The sequence below is a fragment of the Platalea leucorodia genome (assembly GCF_965183815.1).
Source record: "Platalea leucorodia genome assembly, chromosome: 6".
Taxonomy (NCBI): domain Eukaryota; kingdom Metazoa; phylum Chordata; class Aves; order Pelecaniformes; family Threskiornithidae; genus Platalea; species Platalea leucorodia.
The window spans coordinates 54186842-54203002 of record NC_138828.1 but is presented as its reverse complement, the minus strand read 5'-3'; the positions used below and the strand labels follow the sequence as shown (position 1 = coordinate 54203002).

The 16161-nt window shown below is 34.7% G+C and overlaps 1 protein-coding gene across 1 annotated transcript in view; it reads left to right on the top strand.

The window, feature by feature from the left end:
- TUSC3 (tumor suppressor candidate 3) overlaps positions 1-16161 on the top strand; it is a 137023-nt gene that overhangs the window by 52809 nt on the left and 68053 nt on the right. Inside the window, exons 3-5 of the mRNA XM_082315221.1 lie at positions 6039-6156; positions 8589-8729; positions 9298-9438. Coding sequence (XP_082171347.1) covers positions 6039-6156; positions 8589-8729; positions 9298-9438 — 400 coding nt within the window. The remainder of the gene's footprint in view (positions 1-6038; positions 6157-8588; positions 8730-9297; positions 9439-16161) is intronic.

Sequence of the window (16161 nt, the reverse complement as noted above, 5' to 3'; positions counted from 1 at the left end):
GATGTAAGACCAGCTTCCCTTTTTCCTTTGTGCTTAGGTATACACTCAACTAGATAGTTTCTTCTGTTACCCGCATCAGTCACACTACTGAAAAAATTACTTATGTATGTAAGAAGGAGAACAAAAGAACAGTCACTCTGACAACAGCATCTTTACAGAGATGAAGAGACTGTTTCTCAGCCTGTACTTTGTATTGCATCCAGGCAAACGGTAACTACTAGCCTGACTTGAATGCATTTTTGGGTGTAAATTCTCTTCCAGCTTCTCTGCTCTTCGTCTTCTTATGTCTTGCAATTTGTTCCCCGATTTTATTATCACTACATTTTCCCAAAGGGATCAGCACCGTTTTGCCAACCGGACTTCAATGCCCCCCCCACACACACACTTGGCTGAGTATGAGTGCTTTGATTTTCAGCTGCACATGGGCTTTAGCTCTAGCCTGCTGAAACCATCACTGTGCTGACTGTTCCTCTGGATTTTTCATTGTTATCATTAACTTGTTCCTTTTTGTTTGTTGCTGTACCATCTAATCACTCCATAAGCAAATTATATGACATCTTTTATTTTACTTTCTCAGCTCTGCTTCTCTCCTCTCACTGGCAGAAGCAACCATCTCTGCTTTGCACACAGGTGCATATCAGAGATGTCTTGTTTGTTGTCAGACAGTTCACATTTTTGTCTGGTTCATTTTCCAAATTCATTGCTGGGCTATTTTCATTTAGAAAGGGATATCTGGGTCAGAGAAATGAAACTGATTACTTGAGTTTTTTCCCCAACAGCTGAAGTGCATCAACCAAAAGATGCATATTTTGTTTAATTTTTTTTTTTTCCTTGGTGTTCCTTGAAAAGATCAGAGCAGTGTCAGAGGCTAAAGATACGGAGTTTCAGTACATAGGGTCTATACCTTGACCTGTGCCACTAGTTTCTTATGTGATAATGGTTAAAACATGTAAATTAGACATGTACATATCTCTGTGAATTTCAAGCTACCTGAAACAAATGGATTTTGTTTTGCATACTTTCTGCTATGCTCGTTTATGCCTGTGAATTCTCAAACGTTTCTTTTAAAGACGTAACTGATCCTGTTTGAATTATTGCGAATCAAGATTAAAGCCCAGAATTAGCGTCATAAATGATCAGGAGGAAAATGGGGAAATGCAACAGAGGAAGACTATAGTAATGGCAGGTGACCGCTTGTGGAGACAAACTTGCAAACTGCACAAACTGAAAATCGTGTTGTTTCAGTCCTGGGTGATGTTTAATAGTGTTTTACCGTGGAAGTAATGAACCTGCTTCCAGATTCTTGGAAAACACAGTTTTGCAAAGACAGTATTTATGAAGAAGCAGCTTGAAATGGCTGGTAATGCAGAGTAGTTTGTGTAGCCAGTAATTTTCTTCGCCCCCATGTTGACTAGACTATTGAGTTTTTAAAAGTATCAGAGGTTTCATTATATTGAAAGGAGCACTGATTATTGCCATTAGCTGCAGTTCTGTGTGTGTCTGTAAATACATATGTGTGTGTAAATATACATATAAAGTATATACATAAAATATATATGTACGATGTGAGGGAGATGGGTCAATCTTGCAGGTGTGGCACATGTTTTCTAAAGACTTATTTTGTTTCATTTGAGTGACAAGGCTGAATTCTGTCAGAAATTATTAATGGTGTCTATTGGAACAAGCTTGTAGTTACTGCAGAAAGCCTGCTGCAGAATGAGCTCAAAGTCAAATGCTTAAGCTATTCCTTCTGTATTTCTTACAGGATTATATAAAAGGTAAGTTATAATTCAACATATACTTCATCTATTTTTAAGTTTCGAGCTTAATGTAGTATGTGTTTCATAAAGGGTTCTGAATGTAGCTACCTTCTGCTGTTGACTCACAATGTGCAGAAGGAAATGACAAAATATATGAAAGAAGAGATTCCACATAATTTTATTAACGTCTACCCTATCAATGAGACCTCCAAGAGGAGGTTTTTAATCTGGAAAAGAGAAGAATTCTGTTGGTTTCCCTGTTCAAGGAGATATCTCAGAAAACTGTTTTCAAGTAGCCAACCAAAGAGTAGGTCAACAACAAAAAGAATTCTGACAGTCAAGGAGGTGTCATCAGAAATAGGATCCTCTGCCTTTCAGTTTTTTGCTGGTTGATCAAGAGCAGGTAGTGAGAAAATCATTGACAGTTCTCTTAACTGTGCTGAGAGGGAATTATCTTTTGAACTTTTGTTCAAAGAAGGAACAGGAAATGTGGAAGGAGCTGTTGAAAGTTCTGCAATTGCTTTGCCAGTGCACTTCAGGATCTTGATAGAAGTATTGAGTCCTGTTTAACAGGGCAGTAATTTTATACTTGGATCATAAAAGACTCCTTATTCTTCCTGTGGTCACAATTTTTTTCTTTTTTTTTTACTTTGCAACTTATACAAAATATGATCTCATACCTTCCCTTCAGCTGCACAATATGGGAAATTTCGAGTGATGCTGTAAATAGAATAGCATGGATTTTTGCTTGCTTTCTTCTACTATAGATACCTAAGTTGCATAAATGATGTAGTTTTCAACTAGCGTCCATACTCTCTTCATTTTGTCATGTGTGGTGAATTTTCTGGACACATTTGTAGATTCTTCAGTGCTTTTCATTGTGACATTATGAGTCACCCTAAACAAAAATAAAAGCAAATAGGCATTCTGAATTTATCTTCTCCATGCTGAGAAGTTGTCAAAATATGCACTTAGCCCCTTCTTCTCTTTATTTTGGGAAAACCATTACAAATATAAAACAAAAGTTGTTTTGGAGGGAAACTGCAGCATTGATCACAGTTTACTTTAAACAGATGGATAAGAATGGGTAGGTGACCTGGTAGTGCATTCTTTGCCAATTGCACATTTGTAAGTGTTTTATACAGTCCATGGTGTGCCAAAAAATAATGCTTTAGTGCTTTCTTTGGCAAATAATTCCACAGTCTCTTTTATTCTTTTCCTAGTATTCCGTTTGTGTTTTTCTTACTATAATGTTGGACTAATAGAATAAAATTAATCTAATTTAACACAGCTCAAGCTATACAAATCTGATTATCTGCCATAGACACCCACATAATTAATCTTTTTAAATAAAGCTTTTAATATTTCATGAGCACCTCTTGGGTAATGGAAGAAATTTTTGTAGAGCATTTACTTAGCAGCTTGCTTTTCTATATGTTGAATTTTCTAGGTAAATCTAATAGTAGCATTCCCTTTTGATCTGACCACTTTTTCCTAGTAGCTGGTTAACATTACTGTTGTTGTCGCTAGTTCCTGTGGTGCTGTTGTTATGAAATTCTTAAGAGGTGGCTGTAGCAACAATAACATTTAAATCTCCTTCATCTATCAAAAAATCCTATCAAACTAACAAGAGCAGTGTTAACGTTGTTATTCTGATGAGTTCGTACGAAGTGTAGTTCTGCCCTATGCCTTTATAATATTTCATATCATTATTATAATAATTCCATATAATTTACATTACTTCATAGAAACAAACTGATAGAATTTATATTAACTGATTGAGATAGGTAGATAAGAAGTGACAGAGTTGATGTTGCCTGATGTTAATTGGAAGCTGAATTTTTTTCAGCCAAGTGCTTTTTACTATTGTTATATCTGAAAAGGAGTAACCAACACTACAAAAAGTTAATGTGATTGTATCAGCGTTGTATCCATTGGAAATTATATAGTGGACTGTAGGATGTTCTTCAGTTCTGTGTGTAGTAATCTTGTAACTTTGTATTCCTGCCCCTCCTTGTTTCACTCTCGCTTCTCCACACCCCTCAAGAGCTGCTATGAGGATGTATTACAGAATGCTTTGCTGTCTTCAGCGTGTGGGGATGAAATTGTGGTTTGAATCTGCTATAGAAAATCTAAGACAGCATTTTGCAAAATGATGCTTTCTGAAGTATACTTTCTACATATTATATTCATTCAAAATAGTTCACAGATGCAAAATACATGGAGATCAACAGGAACAAGAGTCTTCTCTCAAAATAGTGGGAACATAACTGGAGTATCTGAATTTCCCAGAAATACTGTTTCATCACAAGTGAAAGGCAGACTAAGAAGAATGATGGCATCAAGATGAAGTGATTTTTATCTTGTTCTTATAATAAAAATGGTCCAGCTTTAATATAGCAGGTTTAACAGAACAGTGCCCTACAGATGTTACTTAAGATTTTACAGCATTCCTTTGATGTTGTCTCACTGCCCTCTTCAGGATGACAGTGAATATGTTAGTTTGCTTAATGTTAGTTATCTCTTTCTAGAAGTAACCAATCTAATGCCTAAATCACATTTTTTTTTATACTTGCAAACTCTTCCCATTGAGCAAGTGTGCTAAGTAGCAAATTTTACTCAATCGGGTAATAAGGGCGAAAGCTGAGTTTTGTTGTGCTTCATAAGACTTATTCTTTGGGGGGGCAAGAGATCATAAAATTTCATTTTAACTTTTTTGTTATGATAGATTTTTTTCATGTACAATATATTCCTTGATACGACACAACTCTGCTGGAATTGTATGTAATATATTTCATGCCTAAGGCTGATCTCAGTTATGAGGAGATGGGGAGGATCTTATGACATCTGTGGTGCTGTCATCCTCTTCCCCCTCTTTGCTCTCTCAAAATACAATATGTATTATGTGTGTTTAGTGCAGAGTTGCTCTTGCAACAAACAGATTTTTGCATCTACAGCTTTTAAGTAAACAGCATTCTGCACCGTCGAACACATGGAACTGGTTTTATAGAAACACTATTTTAAGAAAAGCTGCAGAATACATTTATTTACAGTACTTCTGCATCTTACCACATGCAAAGATAAGGTGCCAAGTGGTAGAACCTTGATTTGGACTCTACAGCAGGTATGATTAATTAGCAAAGGAGCCTGTATAAAGCCAGGAGTACTGCAAGGATCCTTTCAGGGTTTTTTCTTTTTTTTTCTTTTTTTTTCTTTTTTTTTCTTTTTTTTTCTTTTTTTTTCTTTTTTTTTCTTTTTTTTTCTTTTTTTTTCTTTTTTTTTCTTTTTTTTTCTTTTTTTTTCTTTTTTTTTTTTTTTTTTTTCCCCCCTGAATTATTCATTGATATTGATTTGTCTTGTGGAGGAACCTGTGGTTTTATGGTTCTGTGACTGTGTGTTTAGAGAACATCTCTGCTGGTAAGGATCCCAGAATTCTTCTCCTGGAATTACTTTTTTCCTTTCCTCTCAGTGGGGACAGGGAAAAGTTGTTTGGTTTTGTTTTGGCTTGTTTTTGTCTTTTAAAATGAATGAGTGAACAAAGAAAACCCAATCAACCAAAAAAACCTCACCTGAATATAGTGCCACAAGCAAAGCCAAGAGTAGTCTTTCTGACAGCTTTGAGTAGTAGCAATATGACTTTCTAGTGATGACAGAAGAGATTATTTAACCCTATATGTTGTGCAAAATTATCCTTTATCACTTTTAAAACAAGTTTTATAGAAATGATCTTGAGTGTATTATGTTACGTACAAGCCTGCTGTTCATTTAGATAGTATAATTTCCCCAGTGCTTGGCAGTTTCTGTGGCTCTTTCTATGGCTCTGCTATTTTAGGAAGATTACGATGGTCACGTTTCTGTGCTATTTTTCCACTAGTTTCAGAATTCCTTATGTGCAGCTGTCTTCAGCAAGTAAATCCTGATACTGTTCTCAAGGGCCGCGTAAGCGTTTCCTTGCATGGATCTGTTAGCAGATTTGAGTGACACTTGCCACTCAGGCCACGCCTGTTTTCTGAGACTTTTAAATATGGAAAATGTTACTTTTTGTTAACATCATCTTGGGATGTGTCTGGTATAGTTTGACTTAACACATTTCTAATTTTGGAAAAGGCAAGTTTGAAGCAAAGAGTTGCGTAACTAGCTGAAACTTTTTTAAATTGATAGTATGGGTGTTGAGAATGATACTGCAAGCGTAATTCATCTGACCGCTGCAGCTGGTTGTAGAATCTTTTTTGCCAGCGAATACCACATGGATGTACATTTGTTTCTTTCCCTTAACAGGCAAGCTAATGAAGAATATCAAGTGCTGGCTAATTCATGGCGCTATTCATCTGCTTTTTCAAACAAACTGTTTTTCACAATAGTGGATTATGATGAAGGGGCAGATGTTTTTCAACAGGTAAATGTTGGATACTGTAAAACATCTTAATTTTTAGAATTACATGTTGATTTGCTAAATGCTACAAGACAAATTATCTTCTGTGTATAGGTGTGTACTTCTGTGTTTTGTATACAAATTCTTCTTGGTTAAAAACACCAGGCACTGCAGTTTCTATGACATTAGCGAAGACAGATTATACCAGTAACCACTTCTAGTTTTTTTTCCAAGTGTAGTTTATGTTTGTTTATAGATTACATTATATGTATGTGAATATTTTTTCAGCCCATTGTTAATGTCATTTTTTTTTTAGAATTAAGCGCAATGCAACTAACATTTGCATTTAAAGATATCCTTTATTTTATCTTCAGGGGAAAAAAGCTCTTAACTAAAAGAGCCTTTTAATTGCTTTTATGTAATACAATATTCTTCAACTCCAGTAATATTTGTATTAGTCTGGAAGCTCTTCAGGGAAAAGAGAGGAGACTGGTTGAGATTTTATATATTGACTAGGAAGAGTTAAAAAAAAAAAAAAATCAATTGTTGGAGAACAGTCTAAGGCTCCCTCCTAAATTGAGTAGTCAAGTCAAAATGCATCCCTTGAAAATTAGTACTAAATACTGACATGCTTTTCTCTGATATTTATCCATTGATTGAAGCTAAAAATGCAGATTAAGAGAAGTGACAAGTTTTGAAGTTCTCTGTATTTTTAACTACCTTTTGGTGAAGTGTGTGATTTAAAATTTTTAGGGAAAAAGTTTAGTATTTATTTTTAAAATACTTTATAATTTTAAAAGTTTAATTACTGTGTTTAGTAAATATTTTTGCTTCTAATTGAAATCTTAGAATGTATTGTGTAAAGAAGGGCTATTAATGGCTTAAGATTTTGCTTTAAAAATTTTAGTTCAAATATCCTTTAAAATAATCTTACATTGCTCTACGTGGTTACAATAATACAAAATACATTGTTTGATCTTGCCTTAAGCCAATATTAGAATAGTCCAGTCCAACTTATTCCTTGTGTAAAAGGGCACAGATTCGGTTTATTTTCAGGTGGTATACATTTAAAGTCATGTAAAAGTTAGACCAAATTAGATAAAATGTGTAAGTTTTTGACTGTCTTTGAGAAATACAGTGTTAAGAATAAGTGATACTAATGATTATTTTAAGGTAGATTTGGGAGAAATGTAGTTCTGACCTTGTGTTTATGTGTGCAAACAAGTCATGTAATACTGATGTCATAGCAAAAAACACCCAAAAAGTAATGTGACTTTGATTTTTCAGCTTTTACTGTTTATAGAGAATGACAACGCAGTTGCAAACCAACTGCCCCCAAACTCTATAAAATGTCAGGTTTCTATATCTCAGAATGTTTCTGTATCTTATAAAATATTTTATTAAACTATTTCACAGCATTTGTCTTAGCCTTTCTCAGATATTTTTTGTTTCCACATCAGTTCACTAAAGAAGAGGGCTATTTTTTGCTTAGATGGAAAATATTTTCATAGCTGATAATTCCTATTGATAAATTCAGTTCTGTACTTGATTAAATATTATGTTTTGGTAATGTGATAAAACTCATTTTGCAGCAATGAAACAAACAAATTTACTCTGCATTTGTTATTGAAAGATCTCCATATTGCATCATCTTTAAGTATTTCCCCTGATTTTGTTTATGTTAATTTTCGTTTTTTCAAGTGATTTATCGTACTGTTTCTGAGATAGACTGAATATGGAGGAATTTTATATAGTAAAATTATATTATCCTATACCACATTGCAAAGTTGAAGTCAAAATTTACAGTGGCAAATGTAAATGTAAATCTATTTGTTTATCACCTTTGAGTTTGTTGATATACCGTGGATAGTTCCAGTGACATCAACACATGGATTAACAGTCATGTAATTTCTAGGGCAAGTTATGTAGTCTAAGCTAGTTATCTAGGCTTTTCTGGACTCAAAGAAGACTAGTAACTAGTGAATAGTCTGTCTTGAAGCCAGTGGAAGACTAGATGAATAGTTTAGTTAAATTTGGATTGGTGAGAGTTAGGCAAGAGAAACAATGTCAAGCTATTTGAATACTTTTTTCCTTCCCTAGAATTATAACCTAATGTACTTTAATAGATTGGATGGGTGTGGGGGCTCTGTTTTCCTAATTACAGGAAAGTTCTTACAGTGCATGAGAACTTTAAAGCATAAGATACTCGTACTCAGAAAAGCTTGTGGGTGAAATACTCTGAATAATTAAACATCGCAAAGAATCTAGGGGAAGGAATATTCTGAGCACTCTTTTCTGGGGGACTATATATGAAGATGTATAAAAAAGAGTAACATATGGAGGAAAATAATATTTTTCATGCTAATTACACTTGTGTTGTCTTATACATAAAAGGTAAACAATTTGAGGACAGAGTTACTAATATTTTTTTTCTGCTATTTTTCCTGGTTTTGTAGTTGAATATGAACTCTGCTCCGACTTTCATGCATTTTCCTCCAAAAGGTAAACCCAAGAGAGCTGACACATTTGACCTGCAGAGAATCGGATTTGCAGCTGAGCAGCTAGCTAAATGGATAGCTGACAGAACAGATGTTCATGTAAGTCTTTTGACAATTTTAAAAGTTGAAGCCAAGTGTATCTTTGTAGTCTGAGACAGGCTGATGACAAATTCTGTCTTTCCTTAATACTTTTTGTTCCTCAAGTGTAGGTTCCAGAACACATTAAAAAAAAAATATATATAGTCATGGTACTTGTGGTAACTTCTGCAGTTTGCAGATTATATTCCATTCTTGCTTTGTTAAATTTTATGTAGTCTTATTCTGGATGAAAACAAGCAGTGATATTGTGATAATTAGTTGTTAATAAGTAAAACATGCTTTGCAAGACTATATACAAAACAGATAGTTCCAAAGGTAGCTGCTCCTAATTTAGACACAACCTGCAAATCTGTTGAAGAAATAATGTTTTGGAGTTGAACAGTTCAAAATGATGCTTAAAATTTCTTCATATTATGTGCTTATTAAAGGAAGTAAAATTTTAATACCTTTAGGGATTAGTCTTTCTGACTCTGAAACCAGATTTCAGATGCTCCCTGTTTGATTATGTGGAAGGTGATCTGTATGTACACATTTATTTGTGATCTGTATTTGCATTTATCTTTTCCAGATTAGAGTGTTCAGGCCTCCTAACTATTCTGGTACAATTGCACTGGCTCTTCTGGTGTCTCTTGTTGGTGGCTTGTTATATCTGCGAAGAAATAACTTAGAGTTTATCTACAACAAAACTGGCTGGGCCATGGCAGCTCTGGTATGCAGATTTTCCTTACTAATATGCTTTTTATTAGTTTCTTGTCTTAGCATATGTATCTTCATTATTTGCATGGTAAATTAAAAACCATTGCATTAATACATTGTTCAGTATGGTACTATCAGATAAAGATTCATGATCTAGATTTTGGGGCTAATTCTCATAAGCAGTGAGTATCAGTTGTTATGAGTGATTCACTGAAAATTAACAAATTTTTTGATAGCTGCAGATTTTTGTTTGACCTTTAACAAGGAAATATTTCTAATAAAAAGTGCTACTAATGTTCACTGCTATCGTTCAACTTTCTCTTTTTTGTAAAAGCAGTAATGTTATGATTGGTTTAGTGTGGATATCAATGTCAGACTGTATTGCTTTAGAGTAATGAAAGGTTAAGAAAAGTAAGAAAGGCTTTTATATGTTTGTAAGAAAATGATAAAAGAAGTAAGAAACAAAGAAAAAGGTGGAATTCTTTCCAAAACTGGTTTTAGTAGTACTGACCTTAACATTCCACTGTTAACCTAAATGAGAATAGGATGATTTTATAGTGTTAATTCTGAGGAAATTCTAAAATAGCCAATAGTCCGTTTGAACTATTAGTCAACTAAATCCTCAAGGCCATAAATAATGAATTAAGGTTTAACATGCTTAATAGTGTATTGCAATGTGTTTGTTTATATCATAGTTTTCAAATAACTGAGTAGACTGATGAAAAGTGTGGGCTGTGCCGCATAGTCAGCTGTCTCAGTTTTAGATAGGGAATAGCATGCAAGGATGGTAGATGAAGGTTAAGATATATCAATAAGTATTCGTCACTCTGCCACCATTGTGACTGACAGAAGAGGAAAAATCTGACAAGCGGCATCTAAGGCTTAGTTTTCAGGGACACGGAGTCAGGAGCATGGTTATCAACGCTAGAATAGTGTCTAGGGTTACCAAGTACAATCCCACATTTTGCAGCTTAATAGAGCTCCTTCCTTCTGTATTACCAATAGATTAATTGAGATCAGTACTTTTTAAAAATTCGTCCAGGTATTTTATACAACATAAGCCAAACTTTTCTTCTTTTTCCGTGTAAATGGTTATTTATTCATGTCATCGTTTTAAAGACTTTTTCCCAACTTGCGTCAATATGAATTAACCTTTCTTGAAAGCACATGGCTAGGATTGTAAATGGAATTATGAGTTTACTTGTGCAGCAGCATTCATATTTTATTTCTCATCTAGGCTCCCTTTCCCATGAAAGCTTGGACCAGATGGTCTTTTGACGTCCCTTCCAACCTGGGCTGTTCTATGATTCTGTGTATTTTAGCCCTGCTAGAAGTAGGTTACTGACATATCCTATAATTGTTTTTGCCTTTTCAAAGCCACATCATATTGGTGGTTTGCTGTTCTGCTCCGATTCAACAATATGAGAAGATACCTTCTTTTGTGACAGTTTCAGCTGATGGGCCTATTGGCAGCTTTTATTGCATCATTTCAAAGATGCAGTTGCCTAGTACCTGTTGGGCTGTAATTAATTTTTTTTATATCTAAATGATTAACAAGATCTTAAAGCAAGCTCTTTGTTCAGAGTTCCTTAATACTTGGCATTACTCTTGAATAATGGCTACTGATAATGCTGTTTTCTCTCATGTGCTATCATAGCATTTTGTACTAGTGTACATGGCATACATTCTTTGTTTAAGCAGTTTGTTAATCTACCCTGTACATTGAGGGAGGAATAAAGAACAAGATTTCAAACAAACCACCTACAGGACTAGATTTCAAGTAGAATGATGTTTCCTTTTGATCTAGAGAGCCAGGGGCAGAATGTCTTCTTTGTTCCAGGATGTCATTTGGGGTATCGTGAGCTCTAGCACAGAGTTTTGATGAATGTCTTCCAAAGTAAGTCCGTCATATTCAATTCCACATATTTTTCGAGATTACCAGTATTTTTCAATGATAATACTTTTTAAAGATACACTACCACCAGAAAGCTCAAATTTGATACGTATCAATCTAACTTTTTTTTGAACTCCTAATTAAATATCTTTAGACATCACCTGAGTAAAACAATAATTAGCACACCAAAATAGATGTTTGTATCAAATATCAAATAAAGATGTGTAATCAATGATATTTCCTTTGTTTAGCCATGTGCTGTATCTCTGGAGACAGCAATTTTATTCCAATTTCATACCTCAGGGTTCCAGATCAGAAGTTTAATGTATGAATGTTTTGGGCAATTGTGTTTTTTCTCTTGCAGAGGTTAAAAATCAGTTCTTCAAATCAAGAATCATTCTGTTACAGTCTGCATTCAAAAACAGTTGAAGACATAATTAACTAATTAAATTAAGAAAATTAACACATCGATTCTTTCTTAAAATATTTGCAGTTCTCCTTAGCAGCAGCTGGACATTTTACATTGGAACTTAACTGCAAATTACAATGTAGAAAACTTCTAATCACATTCAACTGAACCCCTGTGGATAGGGTCAATGTCCAAATGTGATGAAAAATTTAAAGAAATTGGATTAATGCCGTTCAGTAATTGTCATTCTGCTGATTGTATTGACAAGCAATAATAGAGTTAAAAGGAATTAAAATGGCGTTAATGCCATTTATTGTTGTTGCTAATACTATTTCCTGTAAAATTCTGTTTACTTTAAAAATGAATAGCACTTAGAGGATGTTTTAGAAAAAGGTCTTATATCTGAAAGTACATAGCAATTAATTATGGCGTTGAGTCGATGCTTCCCTTTTTTAATCATTACTGTTTTTTTGCCTTCACAATGTTGTCAAAGCCCCATACTGCAAAATGATATTTTAGCAAAGATCATGCAGTTACCAGAAGTCCTTTTGGTTTTATTCAGATCTACATGGACATACAAGTTAATGTTATAAGTTCTTTTTGGTGGAATCAGCAGGGACTCTAGATTGCAGGCTTTTGCACAGATGACCTTAGTTCTGTAAAATGACTAGAATATGTCAAGATCCATAGAAGAAAATGGACAGTCATTAATATATTCATTCTAATGTGTTGTGTAGTTATGATTCTCTTAGTGCTTTTTTCTACCAGTAAAACTTAGAGCTTCTTTTTTCATAAAAGCTCATTAAAAGGAAAAATGGAGAAGATGGTGTCTAGTTAAGGGGAGTGAGTCATGCCTAATAAAATGCTTTTATGAAGTGTATAAATAATAAATACTTAATTTTAAAGAATTACATTCTTCATTAATATTTTTTCTTTTTGAACTTTAAAAAACAAATCAAACAGGGAAAGCCTGGCAAGATGCATAAAAACTACAGGAAGCCCATGTTTTTGACAGGAGTATTGGCAATTATTTTGTTCCTTATTGGCAGTTCTTTTTACAGATGTTGCAGAACTGAGAAAGCACAGGAGCTTTTTTCTAAAAGCTGTAGTTTTGGGGTTTGATTGTTTTTGGGGAGGCATTGTACTGCTAGGTAGCCAGCATTCATTAATCTTATGGAAAATAACATTTTTAATTTCAGCTGAAACTCTTTCATAAATATCCTGGAATTCAGTAACTGAAAACTGTATCATTGCAAACAGACAAGTCTCTTGTTTTCTTTCCTTGTTTTTTCAGAGCTTCTTAGTTTATTTTGAAGAGCTTTTATGCTCCCAAGTTGGATACTTTTTATTTAAATGAAAAATGGACAGTGCCTCTCTGCCTGATTAAATGATCTGTTCCTAAAAATTAGAAAAAAATTCTCAGCAAAAAGCATCTCTGCTGTTTTTACTAGCAGGAGAACAGAAGATCCCAGAAATGTTGACTGAATTTTTATTTGATATCTCCATTGATACCAGAAAGTTGTGTCTTCTAGGTAATATTTCTAGCACTGTTTTAGGAGAATATTTAGGAATGCAGTTTTCAGTGATGCATCTGATGGTTTTGATAGACTTTCAGAAGCAAGACCAGAAAGCTTTCATCTCACACATTGATTCCAATGCCAGTTCACAGAAGACTGTTGAATTGGTTTTCTCCTCAACATCGGATTGCGAAACAGCAATGCTATTAACGGTTTCATTCCCTCATTGAAGCACTGCAGACTCTGGAAGTATCTTGTATGCCTTAGGCATTTTTACTTGCAACATTACTCAGAAGACTTTTAGAATGGCAAACCATGATGATTGAGTCACCGTACATGATATCCCAAAAGATGTCTTTTGAGATCACATTCAAAATTTATCCCCTAGATTATCTTAGACTTTAATTCAAATCCTACTATTCATCTATGGATATTTTTCCCTCTGACATGCTAGCACAAAGATGAGGAAGGGCTTCGGTCCTCAGATATTTGCAGAGTCCTGTCCTTTTATACTGATAACAAGAAGCAATTCAGATTCTTGTCAAGACTCTTCATTTCTTAAGCAAAGAGAAAAAAAGGTCAGATGGTATAAATGGGGGAAATTTCTAACATTTTAGATAAGGAGTTTCTACATTTTAGACAACAGCACTGGTGCTGAGAGTTTATTTGTTCAGTTGGCTAGAATGTGGGCTACTAGGGGGCTTTTTAAAGCATTTTCTTTTCCAGGCTGCCACTGTAGTTTTCTGCATGTAATTTTCAGTTTTATTTTATGTGTATATTTCAGATTTGCCTATATACCTGTGGAATCTGGGAAGGCAAAGTCTGTGCTCAGATTCGAAGGTAGCTTCCTAGGAGTTGACTCTCTTGGGCAAAATATGTCAAGTCACTTGAATGAGGAGGCAAAGCATGTGTTTACTGTTGTTGTAACAGTTAATGGTTATGAGAAATGTGTTCTGTGCTGATACACTTCCACAGTACCTATACTGTACAGTACATTTGTCATCAGTTATTGCTGCAAAAGAGCTTAAAGGGTATCATGGTTACTAGTGGCTTCTTTACCCCTTTCTGTGAATGAGGATAAAAAAGTAATGGGTTTTATTCAAAGATACAGCTAGAAAAACTCAGGCCCCTCTACGTGAGAGATAGGCATCTCAAAAGAACAGTAATAAATATAGGTTATTAATTTCCTTTTCTTCCCATAGTTAGAGGTTTGAGATGCATAGTACCTTTTGAAGATACAGAATCCCCTTCTCTTTGCTTCTGTGTTGGTACTCCCTGTCCTTGAATTGTCTGTCTCTTACTGGAGATTCTAGTAAGTGATGGATTATTATTTAAAAATTAAGTACAGATCTTGCAGCTCTGTAGCCTTCGTTGAGTACAAAAGCAGAGTTAAACTGGATAGAAAGGATTATATTTCTTTAAAGCAATAATTGTGAAATAGCTAAAACTTACATATACAGAACAGTATAGCAGTTAAGTACAGAACTGGCTGCCTGTGTCTCCTCTTTTTTTGAAACCATGCTTGAATTTAACTATATTCATAAATGAATCTAGAATTTCATTATTTTTCTTATGTTACAAAGTATTTGACATGTTCTGGGGTCTAACCTTGCAGAGAAAAATCTAATGATCTGCTTTGTATAGTATCTGCTAGTAGGAAGCTTCACTTCAAAATGCATACCAAATGGCTTTTTAAGTCTCTAGTAATTTTGATTAATAAACTGGCAGATGGTGTTAAACAAAACTTAACGCCTTTGAGAAACTGATGTATTAAATCCAAATCATTTGACAAAGCTTGCAGGACCAAGAACAGTCGAGAAATTCTGCCCATGTACCTGTAAAGTTGTGTCTTGCTAGCGATTCAGTGTTCTGGTGGGACTCTGGGTGCTTATTTACCTTGCATCTGTTCTTAGAAGCCTTGTGGTACACACACAGGTGCACCATGGGTGAGCTCAAAGCAGTTTCCCTCTTAGTAAAACTAAGGCTGAAGTCATGCATTGTGAAGCCATCGAGGAAAGCACCGCTCGCAATTTGTTAACAAGGTCCTTGAGCTGTCCTGTCTACACATACAGCGTACTTACCCAGGACTGGCAATAGGGGTGAACTTCATTGCCACTGAAGACATCCTGTGGTCATTTGGTCCTGGAACCATGATGTGTTGTAGCAAATCATTGTTCCTTCCCTCTCTGTACTGCACCAGTCAATAATGTAGGTCTACTCTGATTGCTTTTATCATTTGGATGCAGAATAAGCTACCTAAATCTGGAAGCTCTTAAAATAGCTAAACCCTGAACTCTGCTATCTGTAGCATACCAAATGCTTGCTTAAGGGATATGATGGAAATGATTTCTTCTTAGGATACTTAAAGTAGATGAAGAGTGAAGGAGGACAAGGGAGAAGCTGGAGAATATTTTTTGGCTCCTGAAAAGGTAATTTTGAAATACACAGTAGAGAGGTGCATGATGGAAGGAAATCATGGCAGATCCAGGATGTGGTGTACTAAATTAGTTTTCTTGGTCACTAACAGTCTGAACTCGACAAATATGAAAGATGCCTTCAGGATAAACAAACATATTGTTAACTCTTTCCTTTTCAATAATATTAATACTTGGAATTTGTTTCTCCCCACTATTATCTCTCTTGGATATTTTTTGTTAGATGTTACCATGTTGTGAGACAGTGTATTTGTATTGGCAAGCAATAAAGATCTTCAGTAATTAGAGAGATTTATCCGTTATAAAGTATATGACTGTATAAACTGGGGTGGGTTTTTTTAGTCTTTCCATATGGAAGCAGATTTGGCCCTAGAGAATGTAAATTAAATACAGTAATTTAAGAATGAGTAAAATGAGTTTTCATAGAAAACTCACTTTCAGAGAGCCACAGTTTGTGCACGCTATGCATCTGTTCTCTTTC